General features: G+C 42.4%; 1 protein-coding gene across 34 annotated transcripts in view; it reads left to right on the top strand.

Annotated features, from left to right (window-relative positions):
- Window positions 1-13,163, top strand: part of LOC147377707 (nuclear autoantigen Sp-100-like) — a 94,711-nt gene that overhangs the window by 70,365 nt on the left and 11,183 nt on the right. For 18 of the 34 annotated variants that reach the window (XM_086336021.1, XM_086336007.1, XM_086336032.1 and 15 more), the window contains 4 exons: window positions 2,055-2,102; window positions 3,361-3,465; window positions 6,177-6,319; window positions 9,229-9,267. In XM_086336021.1, coding sequence (XP_086192147.1) covers window positions 2,055-2,102; window positions 3,361-3,465; window positions 6,177-6,319; window positions 9,229-9,267 — 335 coding nt within the window. Of the gene's footprint in view, window positions 1-2,054; window positions 2,103-3,360; window positions 3,466-6,176; window positions 6,320-9,228; window positions 9,268-9,763; window positions 10,324-13,163 lie in introns of those variants that run through there. The other 16 variants (XR_015140575.1, XR_015140564.1, XR_015140553.1 and 13 more) reach the window with 1 other exon arrangement.

Here is a 13,163-nt window from a genome sequence, read left to right as displayed (position 1 = left end):
AAATCTAGGAACCCAGGTTAACCATCAAAGGCTTGGTAAGTGCAAGGCTATGGAGTATTTATTTTTCTTTATGCAGCAGGATCTTGACAATTTACAGTAAAATGGAATTTTTTAAAGTATTATTACATGCAATGCAACTTTTCAGCAGCATCTGTTTTATATTTTTCTATTTTCTCAGAAAGAGGGGGAAGACATAGAATTGAGATTCTGAGTAACAGAGCCTCAAAGAGGCAAACCAAGAGGAAATAAATATATAAATAAATGTTTAATAACTAAATGTCTAAATTCTTATGTTTTATTCTACACTTTTATTGATAGACTTATTTCTCTAATTACTTTCTGTAGCTACTAACCATTGAGAAATATACCAGATTTAGTCAACTTCTAAAACATGACAGGGAGACAAAGATGATATCTCAAACAAGTAGCATGGTGGTGGAATCTGCAACCAGAACCCAAGGCCCAAGGGCTTCTGCGGTGCTGAACTGATAACTTTTGAGGCTGGAAATAGTTGTAGCTATAAAACATTGTGTAACTCACAAGTGATGAAACTGTCCTGCCCCACATCCCACCCCCTTGAGGTAATCCTGTGGACTTGGGTCTGTCACATTGCCTCTTCTGCCTGAGTTTGTTCCTCTGTAAAGTGAAATAATAATAGAGACTAACTGGCCAGCAAGGCCCACCTCAGCTTCATCTATGAGCTGTTTTCTCCTGGAACCAGCATTATCAGATTAGTACTCTAGGATTCTAGCCATGGGAACTGAATGATGGGCACAGACCTTTAGCTAGAAAGCATCCCTGACTTCAACATTCAGACACTGCTGAATGATGCAGACTTACACGTGCACGTGGACATGCCTCAGCTCTTTGGATGCAGTCAGCAACTGAATCAGATACTACATTGTTCTGAAATATCCAAGTCAACATTCTGTGCTATCTTTAACCCTACCTACAACTTCAGGAACTTAGGCATCAATTTTACATTGACGGCAAAAGGAGAAGGAGGCAGCAGAGGATGAGATGGTTAGACAGCATCAATGATTCAATGGACATGATTCTGAGCAAACTCTGGGAGATAGTGGAGGACAGAGGAGCCTGGCATGCTACAGTCCATGAGGTCACGAAGTCAGACATGACCTAGTGATGGAAAAACAGCAACAAAAACAACAATCAGTGTTATAAGCTTCCCTTCTTTGGGCCATTGAACTAGTTTTTTTTCAGTCCTTGCTCATTTTTGCCACCATTTTTGGTCAAAACCTTTTCAAGTTTAGTTTTGTGGCAGTTATCTGACCTACACAATTGAGCGTAAAGTTTTCCTTGAGACCTAATATTACTGCCTTTCATTGCTGCCTCTTTGTAAAAGTAAATCTTCAGTGCTTTTAATTTGTATTTTTAGTTGTGCACATCAATTTTCTCATCTGTAAGATGAGGATAGTATTAGTTCTTATTTGATAATTTTGCTCTAAGGATAAAGTAAATCAATAGAGACAGGTTCTAAGGATCGTTCCTGGCGCACAATAAAGATTGACAGATGTCCAGCTTCATTATTCTACTCATGTTGCTGCTCTGTTACTTGGGAAATGTGTAAGACGTGGTTTCAATTTTATTTGGAATGACTAGGAAATGTTAGTAAAAGAAACACAGGATATATCTCAGATAGGCCTCATCTTTGTAACTAAGTCTAGACCACAGTTCCCCCAAACGAAGATCCACAGGGCAAATTCAATCCATGAACTGTTTCATAAATACATTTTTAGTGGAACACAGCCAGAGCTACATCTTACCATTTATGAATCGTCTATGGATGCCTTCACAATAAAATAGTAGAGCTGAGTAATCACAAAAGGAATTGTGGTCTGTAGCACCTTAAATATTTTCCTCCCTGGCCCTTTACAGAAAAAACTCCTAACTCCTTATCAAGGCATTTAACATTTTTCTTGATGTACTAGACAGATTCCTGAAAAGTGACATTTGAATGGTATTTTTGCAAAACACTATTTGCAATATAATGTTGTAAAAAGACACATTTATGTTATTTTTCTACTTTCTCCCAGGGATAGAAACAGTCTGCACTGAGCCTTTGAAAAGAGGCAGAAAAAGAGGTAAAAAAATAAATGATTAATGTATTTTTAACTAAAATAATGCAAATTTCTATTTTATAATTCATGTTTTTAGTGATCAATCAATTTTCTTAATGGACTTATAGAGCCAGTAACAAACATTAGGATAGTCCTTGGTCCTGGTCAGTTTCAATAACATGACAGGCACCCACTTCATTGATTAGTCAATTGATCTGTGAGAGACCCCAGGCTTCCTGAGCACGTCTCCCCTCACCACAGTGATAACTTTTGAGGAGGGAAATATGAAGAAATGTATCCAAAGAGTATGACTCATGTAATATTTAGCTCATTCTTCTCTTGCCTACATAGAGAACCATAGGCTAGCCACCAAAGGGGACTCTGAGTGGTAATGAGACCTGTTACCAAAGAAATTCCTAAAATTTCTTTGATTGTATAACTTTGGCTTGTCACTCATTTTTTTGGCCTCAATTTCCTCCTCTGTAAATTGGTGGGTGGCAGGTGAATTTGACTGGCCTCCTATGCCCACCCAACTCTAATAGAACTGACTCTGGAAGGACTGTCAACAGCCTACCCTCCCCATCCAGAGAGAGGCCCCAACATCAGTCTTTAATGGATCCCCTTCAATGCTAGCCAGAGGGCAAGAGAAAGTGTTCCTACTACTGACATTCTTTCTAAGATTTTCAGCACCTGCTTCAGAGGAACCAGACTTCAGCACCCTCACCCAAGGGCGTAAAGAGGCCCTCTCCCTGAGCAATTTGTGGTTTCTTCTAGAGCAAGTTACAGTCTAGCCACAGAGAAAGGTCGCATGAAGGAGAAGTGAAGCAAAGCAGAAACCAAAGCAGGAAGATGGAACTGACCCTCTGGGGGCCCATTGCAATCCTGCTTTATTGCCTCAGTTGAGCCCTCAAACAGGGAGAAAAAATGAAAAATTGAGGCTTTTTCTCCATCTGTATAACTTCAAAGCAATGATATGACTATAAATCTTCCTTCAAAACAGCAGGAAGAAAATGATCGTGCAATAGGTAGCTAGGGCTGGCAAGCTTGGGAATTCATATCCTTCCTCAAGAGGTGTGTATATAGGATTTCAGAGGATTGGGATATAAAGTGATATTAGCTTTATGGACCTAACCTGCCATAAAAGAAAGACCTAGATATGTATCTAAATTCATGGGAGAAATCCTCCCATTACATTTCAAGTTATAAAGAAGGATCTCAAGATGGGGGAGGAGAGACCATGTTAGAGCAAGATGGAATGAAAAAACCACATGCTTCCTTGCAGGTCCAAGAGTTCCCAGAGATACAAATATGGATTTTCGACGTGATCAGCTTCCCGTGACTTGTGGTGAGGCGATGGGGATTTTATATAAGGAGAAAATGATAAAAGGTGGGCTTCACAATATTCTACACTTTTCAGTTAGAAAACTCCCATGTGAATAATATATTGTACAGGTCGTGGACCCTTGTTGAGGGGAGGAACATGTTTCTAAGACTGTCCCCAGGTCTGGTGGTTCACTAGGAAGACTGAAAGGACTCAGCATATTGTTGAACTTACGGCTGTTATTTATTCTATTGAAAAAGCACACCAAAAAAATCAGCAAGGGGAAAAAGCACGCAGTACAGATGTCAGTTTCCAAAGTCCACTCCCAGAGGGGTCACCGTGACGCACTTAATTCTCCAACAACGATATGCAGTGTTGTCTGCCAGGGAAGCTGCCCTGAGCCTAAGCGTCCAGGGTTTTTATCAAGGGTTAGTTACATAAGTGCCCTCTGACTAGCACATGCCAAAATTCCAAACTCTTGGAAGGAAAGCAGGCATTCCACACACACAATATCGTTTATACCAACAGTTCAGGCACAGTGAGCCACTTAAGTTCTGGGAATAGTGAGACCCCTTCCCAAGACCACATTCCCAGATGCCAGCAAGGGCCATCTGGCAAACAGACTTTCTGAAGAGAGCAGGCTCAATTATTCTCTGTTGGCTCTTTTCCACACAGCATCCCAGAGAGGCTGGAGGAAAGATGGCATTTCCACACTTTTTAAGTTAATGAACATTAGGTAACCAGGCCGTCTCCTCTCCTGCCATAGAAAGTGCCGACAGGTTCCCATCTGCACCCAATACAAGGGCACATGCTTCAATAACAGGATGGAAGATGTACACGTTTGAGAAACCCAACAACAACCTTCACAGACAATTCCCTGTAATGTTTGTCTGGCCTTTTGCTCACTGAAAGAAAGCACAGCCTTTAGGCTCAGAAGACCTGGATTCGAGTTTCAGCTGTACCAAGAGTGTCTATTTTGTGTGGATCAACATAGTATCTCTCATACTGAACTTAGTCTTCACCCAAATGGGAATAATAATAAAACTTGCCTCACCATATTATGAGAAAAAAGCGAGATAATAGATGTAATAGCTTGTAATACAATTGTTATAGTACAAATGCTCATCTTGCTCATCTATCATAACTGAATCCCTCCTCCCAAAATATAGTTCATTCGGTACCAACAAGTATTGGGTTGGGCAAAAAGTTTGTTCAAGTTTTCCATGAAAAGAAAGTGAAAGTGAAGTCGCTCAGTCGTGTCCGACTCTTTGCGACCCCATGGACGGTAACCTACCAGGCTGTGCAGTCCATGGGATTTTCCAGGCAAGAATACTGGAGTGGGCTGCCATTTCCTTCTCCAGGGGATCTTCCCAGCCCAGGGATCAAACCTGGGTCTCCTGCATTGCAGACAGACGTTTTACCATCTGAGCCACTAGGCAAGTTTTCCATATTTTACAGAAAACTCCAAATGAACTTTTTGGCCAATCCAATATAAATGGATTTTTTGCTTTTATGTTCATGTTAGCTGCTCAGTCATGTCCAACTCTTTGCCACCCTATGGACTGTAGCCTGCCAGGTTCCTCTGTCTGTGGGATTCATCAGGCAAGAATATTGGAGTGGGTAAACCATTCCTTTCTCCACAGAATCTTCCTGGCCCCGGGATCAGACCCGGGTCTCCCTCATTGCAGGCAGATTCTTTACAGTCTGAGCCACCAGGGAAGTCCATATATAAATGTTTGCCTAATGACCATATCAGTTCAGTTCAGTCGCTCAGTTGCATCCGACTCTGTGACCCCATGGGCTACAGCACGCCAGACCTCCCTGTCCATCACCAACTCCTGGAGTTTAGTCAAACTCATGTCCATTGAGTCAGTGATGCCATCCAACCATCTCATCCTCTGTCATCCCCTTCTCCTCCCGCCTTCAATCTTTCCCAGCATCAGAGTCTTTTCCAATGAGTCAGTTCTTCGCATCAGGTGGCCATAGCACATATATAATTTAACTTTTCCCACTTTATAGCATTTCCTAATTTCTTTTAACATAAAATAGCTTGAGTTCAAAATATGAGAAATAGTTGCTTGCCGTTAGCTGAAATGATCAACTTTTGTACAAGACAAGGCAGATGTAGCTGTGGTGACCCCAGTGTGACCTCACTTGCCCCCTCAGAAACTCAGCCTGGTTCTATCTCAGGTCTCAGAGAAGGGAAGAGAAAGAATCTCCCCCACTCATCTTTAGCTTCATTCTTTTTTTTTTCTCTTTTGAACATAATGAAATATTTTTTTCAGTAAATGTGAGTAGTAACTGGGGGCTTCCCAGGTGGCACTGGTGGTAAAGAAGCTGCCTGCCAATGCAGGAGACATAAGAGATGAGGGTTCAGTCCCTGGGTCAGAAAGATCCCCTGAAGGAGGGAACGGCAACCCACTCCAGTATTCTTGCCTGGAGAATCCCATGGACAGAGGAGCCTGACAGGCTACAGTCCATAGGGTCCCAAAGAGTCGGACACGCCTGAAGTGAGTTAGAACGCGCTCCCGGGTAGTAATTACTGTCCTTCTCATTGCATGAAGGTCAAAGTATGCACACTGGACAGGAAGTTGGCTCCTACCCTTGCCTTTCAAACTGCTCTGGGTCCCCAAGAGGGGACTCTGCTCTCCTCTTGCCGATTCTGAACCCAAAATGGGTGGCCCAGATTCATGCGGTGGGAGGTCAAGTCTTGGGGTTTTCACAGTCTGGTGCATGCCCTGGCAAGAAAAGGAGCTCACCTTGTCTTGGTCTCACAGGCTCCTCAGAAAAGTGTATAAAGGATAAGAATGGAAAGTGGTTCACCCTCAAGGAGTTTGAAGATGAAGGAGACCACAAAGCCTCCAAGAACTGGAAGCAGAGTGTGCGCTGTGGGGGATGGCCCCTGAAAATCTTGATTCAGGTATTTTAGCGTCAAAGCGCTGCGTCAAGAGTTTTGTGCCATGGGTCACTGGTTTCAAGCTTTAGCAGGACACTTCCAGAAAATCACAATGCCTAGGTCACAATGCATATATTATCCCTAATAGTTCATGTGGGTGCTATCTTCTCTGGCTTTCATTACAACTCAATCCTCTAAGTGTGTAAACTTTTACACTTAAATTTTTAAATTATTTTTTCTTTTTTTATTTTATTTTTTAACTTTACAATATTGTCTTGGTTTTGCCATATATCAACATGAATCCGCCACAGGTATACACGTGTTCCCCATCCTGAATCCTCCTCCCTCCTCCCTCCCTGTACCATCCCTCTGGGTCGTCCCAGCGCACCAGCCCCAAGCATCCAGTATCATGCATCGAACCTGGACTGGCGACTCGTTTCATATATGATATTATACATGTTTCAATGCCATTCTCCCAAATCATCCCACCCTCTCCCTCTCCCACAGAGTCCAAAAGACTGTTCTATACATCAGTGTCTCTTTTGCTGTCTCATATACAGGGTTATTGTTACCATCTTTCTAAATTCCATATATATGCATTAGTATACTGTATTGGTGTTTTTCTTTCTGGCTTACTTCACAAGTTACTTTCCACTTACAATTATTACAAAATATTGGCTATATTCCCCATATTGTGCAATGCATCCTTGAGCCTGTCTTATACCCACTAGTTGTATCTCCCACTTCGCTACCTCTATGTCGTTCCCCTCCCCACTTCACTGTTAACCACTGTTTTGTTCTCTATATCTCTGAGTCTGCTTTTTTTATGTTATATTCACTAGTTTGTTATATATATATATTTTAGATTCCACATGTAAGTGATACCATGCTTACATTTGTCTTTCTCTGTCTGACATTGGCTTACTTAGCATAATGCCCTTCAAGTTCATCTATGTTGCTGCAAATGGCAAAATTTTGTTCTTTTCTATGTAGTATTCAAACTCTTACAATTTTGGAGGTAAAACAGTAAAAATTGTGACCTTGGCGCTGCCACTAATAATTGCCATTGTGTAATTTGGTCACAAGAAAGTAAATTAAATTTAATGAATTTAATTTGGTAAGGGAAGATCTTAGACTTTGTAGGGGGAATGTTTAAAATAACAAATAGAACTGCGTATCTGAAAATAATGCATCAGAGTGAGTGTTTTCTAGATAGATTTATTAAGTTCATTCTTGAAAAAGGATATTTTAAAATAAAATATCTCTTTGATCCTCATATCAGCCCCTGATGTGAACAAAACAGGCCAGATCTCTGTCACAGATGAACTCGTGCCTCCTGGCTCTGTACCACATGCCCCAGATGGTCCTTCCTTGTGCCACTCTAATGATGAGAAGATAGTTATTGAATACGTCTAGAGCCACTGCAAAGTGTGGCCCCCAGCCCCTAACCAGGAAGACAACTACTCATTTATAAGCACAGGTCGGCACAGCTCAAGGGTAGGAGAATGAGATTCGCTGGCAGGAAGAGACACAGTAGCTCAGGGGAGGGAAGGTTGTTTCTGTCTTTGAAGTTGAGGCCAGTTTCACGGAACAGTTTGCACTGAGCTAGGTCTTAAAAGAAGACTAGTTCCAACAAGCATAAAGGTAGGACTGAGAAACTCTGCATAGAAAGGATGGTATGACTCGTCGAGAAGTTGTGGGTGATAAGTCTTCCTACATGAACAGGGCTGATTGTAGAGGCCTTGAGGCCCAAGACAAAAGAGTGAGCCCTTCATTTAATCATGGGGCAATCGTGGGAGGTTTGGGTTTGGGACTGACTGACTAAGTTGAAAGAGTGTTGTAGAGGTAAGAATCTGATCAGGGAATGCAAGATAGATTACAGAGTGGGGAACTTTAACCCATGGAGACGTCAAATGACCTCCATTACCTTCCCACCTGATCAACCCCACTCACCCTACAAGGCCCAGCTCAAACAGCACACTCCGCTGGAATCCTTGGAAATTCCCTGAGCTTGCTTCCTATTGCAGCTGTAACAATTCCCCACAAACTTAGTGCCTTAAGACAACGTATATCTATTATCACACAGTTATGCTGATCAGAAGCATGAAATCCGTTTCACAGGACTCAAGTCAAGGTTCAGCAGGGCTGATTCTTCCTGGAGCCTTCCAGGGAGAATCTGTCCCTTGCTTTTTTCAGCTTTTGGGAGCAGCCTTCATTCCTTGGCTTGTGGCCCCTTCCTCACATCACTCCAGCTATTGTTCTGTCATCACATCTCCTACTACTGACTCTGGTCCTCCTGTCCCCTCTAATAGGGACCAAAGTCCCTTTTACTGTATAAGTTAGCACATTCATGGGTCTGGGGACTGGGATGTGAACATCTTGGTGGGGGTGGGGGAGTGTGGGGAACAACGGACATTATTTAGCCTACTACACTTACCCGTCTCTGGATCCTGAAATATTCTGAGAGCACGGTTTAAACTTTATCATTCTTACTGATTCTGTGCCAGCTTTTCCCACTTGTCTCCCCAAAGAGAGTGTGTGTTCAAGGCCACTGATAAGGCCTGTCACTTGTCAATCACTCACTAGATATGTACCAATGGAGTAGCTATAGTACTCGAGGTATAAATACACAAGTTAGAGGGATACTGGGGGATGGAAAGGAAGTGACAGATGCAGAAGTGGTTGTAAAGGAAATTCTGGCAGGACTTTATAAGGAGAGCAAGACTGAGGATGCAGTTTTTAAAGCCGACTTTAAATCTGAGGCTGGGTAAAAGAGAGCAGCGCGTTACAGACTTGGAGAGGGAGATTATTTCCCATGAAGATCCCTCGAACTTGTGTTGAGAGTGGAACATGAATGAAAGGCAGTTGGAATTACTGAGCTCACAAAGCAGAAACAAGGACCCATCACAGCATGAATCTCATTTTTCTTTCAGAAAGGATTCCTACCAAACCCATCAAGAAAAAGGAAAAAGGTAACTATTATCTTCTGTCTCACCTACCATATTGTTGATTTTCCATCTCTCTGGCTTTATTTCATAGTTTCTAAATTAACCATTTATAATGAAGCTTGACATTATAGTATGGTGTTTTTGCTACTTCCAAACCTTTATGTATGTGAAGCTGGAACATCTTTGAGTTTTAAAATATTTGAGATAGAGGGTGGAGATAATCCTTAAAAATAGATAACGAGGCAGAACTGACCTTGTACATTTGTTTTAGAAAAATAAATGAGTAAGTCCCCTATATATGAATGTTAAAGTTGCAGGCTTTCAAAGATGCGAATATGCATTCGCATGGTCAGTCACATAAGTTAGTTCACGTGTCTGGCATGTGTTGTCATGTATGTGAATCCTCCACAGCTGATTCACAGTTGCTGCCAGACATCCTGGATTTGAAATAAAGATACTGTACTTTACTGTACAGTGCAGTATAGAGGAGAGTAGTACAGTATCTTTATTTCAAATCCAGGGTGTCTGGAAGCAACTGTAAAAGCGGCAGTGATGTAGCTGGTATGGCTAAGAAACTCCAGGAATTGGAGGCCCAGAGGAAGGATGAAGAGGGACAAGAGGAAGTAACTGCAGAACTGAAGAGATTCACGAGGCGGGAAATGGCAAGGGGATTTTATTTATCTGAAGAGGCAGCCTTGGTGTCTGAGGCACAGGACTCGGACATGGAACGGTACATAAAGGTTGTAGCAGCTGTTCAGAATGCAATCCGGTGCTACTGTGTCATCCATGATGAGAAAAAAGAGCCACTAGCCAGACATCACGGGATCATTTTTTAAAGAGAGTAGGCAGAGTTGAATCCAACAAAGAACCAGAACCTGTGTCATCAGTGTTGGCGTGAGTGAAATTGCAGCTTGCCCTCCGTCTCCTATTGCTGACAATCCTTCAGCTCTACCGTCGTCCACCTCCTGTCCCTCCACCAGCCAGTAACCCTTCTTGCCTGTTCACTCGATGCCAGCTGTTGTACTGTACTCCTGCACTTCTCAAGGTACTCTTAACTGTACATTAAAAATGTTTACTTTACTCTTTGTGTTTGTTTGCTTCTTCTGTATTATTTGTGTGAAGTGTTACAAGTTTATTACAGTACAGTACCATAGAGTTGATTGTGTTAGCTGGGTACCTAGCCTAACTTTGTTGGACTAACCAACAAATTGGACTTTCAACATGCTCTCAGAGTGGAGCTTATTAGGAGATAGGCGAGTCTCTGTACTGTCTTTCTTAAAAAAGTTTTTATTGGAGTACAGTCAACTTAAATGTTGTATTAGTTTCAGGTATACAGCAAAGTGAGTCAGTTATATATATACATATATACACTGTTTTATTTTTTTAGATTCTTTTCCCATATAGGCCACTGCAGTGGGCATACTGTCTTAAAATTAGACATAAAAGATGGAGCTAGAGGTGGAAAAGCATGATTTGGGAAGGCACAGAAAAAGTGTGTTTAATGATGGTTGCTTTTGCAACACTGACTGTATTTTCATTGGCTTTTCTGGGTTCTGGCTTTAATGAAATAAGGATTGAGCAAAATAGAAACATCTCATGGTCACTCTAGCTGACCTAGTATAGACCTAATGTAGAAATCCCCTCTGGAATGAATATATAGCCATATGTCACCTGGTAAAGCAAAAACAAAACAAAACCTCTTCTTCACATGCACACAGCCACTCACACTGAGTCCTGCCTCAGGTGGTTTGTTTTCAAGGTAAATGTTATTTCCTTCATGGAGATGGCACTTTAAAGAATAGAGTGATTGGGAAGCAGGGGTGCCCTTTAGAAGAGGTTGCTAACTTGGAAAGTCTTTTCCTTTGTGGAGAGGCCCTTCAACCCCATCAGAGGGGCTTTACAGACCTTAGTGCCGCCTATGAAGGCAAATTCTGTTCTTCAAAGTAACATGTGACATTCATCATATAAGAAACGAATTGCCAGTCCAGGTTCAACGCACGATACAGGATGCTTGGGGCTGGTGCACTGGGATGACCCAGAGGGATGGTACGGGGAGGGAGGTGGGAGGGGGGTTCAGGATGGGGAGCACGTGTACACCCGTGGTGGATTCATGTTGATGTATGGCAAAACCAATATAATATTGTAAAGTAATTAGCCTCCAATTAAAATAAATAAATTTAAATTTAAAAAACAAAGTAACGTGACATTCACGGACCAGCACTGTCTGTGTTGTGTGGATTCTGGGGAAGGCGTCAGATAGTTGATGTCTTCCTCTCCAAGACAGTGTGTGAGAGAGAAGCTATGAGGTGAAAAAAATGAAATAGAAAAGCTTCCATTTTCCTAACTTCCAGCAGAGGTAACCTTGGCCATCTCTGCAAAACCAGGAAGTCATGATCTTCACAAAGCTGGTTTCTGGGGATACCTGCTCCACTGACTATACGCTAAAGATTCAGTAACTAGGATCTGCATCCACTGGGTTTTCTGGAGAAAGAGATGCTATTTGCACTGTTCATTAAGACCAAGTGTTTCCACCTAGTCCTAGGGAGTGAATGCTAGGCTATGCACGCATGCTCAGTTGTGTCCGACTTTTTGCAACCCCATGGATGACAGCCCACCTGGCTCCCCTGCCCATGGGATTATCCCAGGCAAGAGTACTGGGGTGGGTTGCTATTTCCTCCTCCAGGGGATCTTCGTGATCACAGGATCGAACCCATGTCTCCTTGGCTCCTGCATTGGCCAGCAGATTCTTTACCACTAAGCCACTGGGGAAGCCGTAGTCATAAGGGGTCAAGGATAATTCAGTCTGGGTTAATCAATTAGTTGATCTTCTCCCACCCTTCATCACGGATGCCCTCTCTTGGTTTCCTCTGGGCTTACAGCTCAGAAGGTGTCACCGCCTCAGTTCTTGAAGGGTCTCTCTAGAGCATCTCTTCCTTCTCTAGCCCCTTGGCTTCTGCTGCTTGTGTCTTCTTAGCACCAAACGGCATAAGAAAGCCTGACCCAGTAGCCTAAAAATAATGGTCAGCATCCATGAGGCTGAGAAGAAGGAAATGTGGTTACATGGCCCCAAGCCAGGACCTCTCAAACGCAGGTAGGGATGTCCCCAAGGATGTCCTTAACAGGCCATTCCTCAAGCTCTCCTGTTGACAGGGAGCACGTGGGCAAGACATGCCTTGCAGCCTTTCCTATGTGTGAATTTTGTGTCTCTTTTTCTTATATTGAAGTTATACATGCAAAGAATCTACCAGTCAACATGTGCTCCAATTCACCTCAGCTCATTGGGCTCAAGGATAATATTCTGACTGTTATGCTTTGGAAATATCAGGCCATTTTGCTTTGGCTCATAATACTATATTATAAGTACAGGCTCTGCATTCTTGTAGCAACAGACCTCAAAGAAGCACTGAGAATGAGATGAAGTATTTAAAAATTCAGATCGGCAGGACTGGTAATGGGTTGAATGTCTGGGATGGGGTAAGGGAAGGAATCCATGTCCACTTCCAGTCTCCTGGGTTCTTAATGAGATGAGGGGGCACCAGAAGAGGAGCACATTCAAGACAGAAAGACAAGGACTGTGGTCTGGGGCACAGTGGGTTTTAGACATGATGAAAGACATGTAATTTTATGATTTAAAAAAAAGTAGCATTTGGATAATTGGGTACTCAAAAAAAGACCAGGAGACCAGAGACATAGGTCTTAAAGCCCAGGGATGAATGTGGTAGGTCATAGGAGTAGTTGTGATCATCTAGGAGAGGAATATGCAGATGACACCACCCTTATGGCAGAAAGTGAAGAGGAACTAAAAAGCCTCTTAATGAAAGTTAAAGAGGAGAGTGAAAAAGTCGACTTAAAGCTCAACATTCAGAAAACTAAGATCATGGCATCTGGTCCCATCACTTCATGGGAAATAGATGGGAAAA

The sequence above is a fragment of the Bos grunniens genome, chromosome 2, assembly GCF_055505025.1.
Source record: "Bos grunniens cultivar Pamir isolate PY7600 chromosome 2, Bosgru_T2T1.0, whole genome shotgun sequence".
Classification (NCBI taxonomy): domain Eukaryota; kingdom Metazoa; phylum Chordata; class Mammalia; order Artiodactyla; family Bovidae; genus Bos; species Bos grunniens.
The sequence above is the reverse complement of the archived record's forward strand: the minus strand, read 5'-3'. Positions and strand labels throughout refer to the sequence as shown.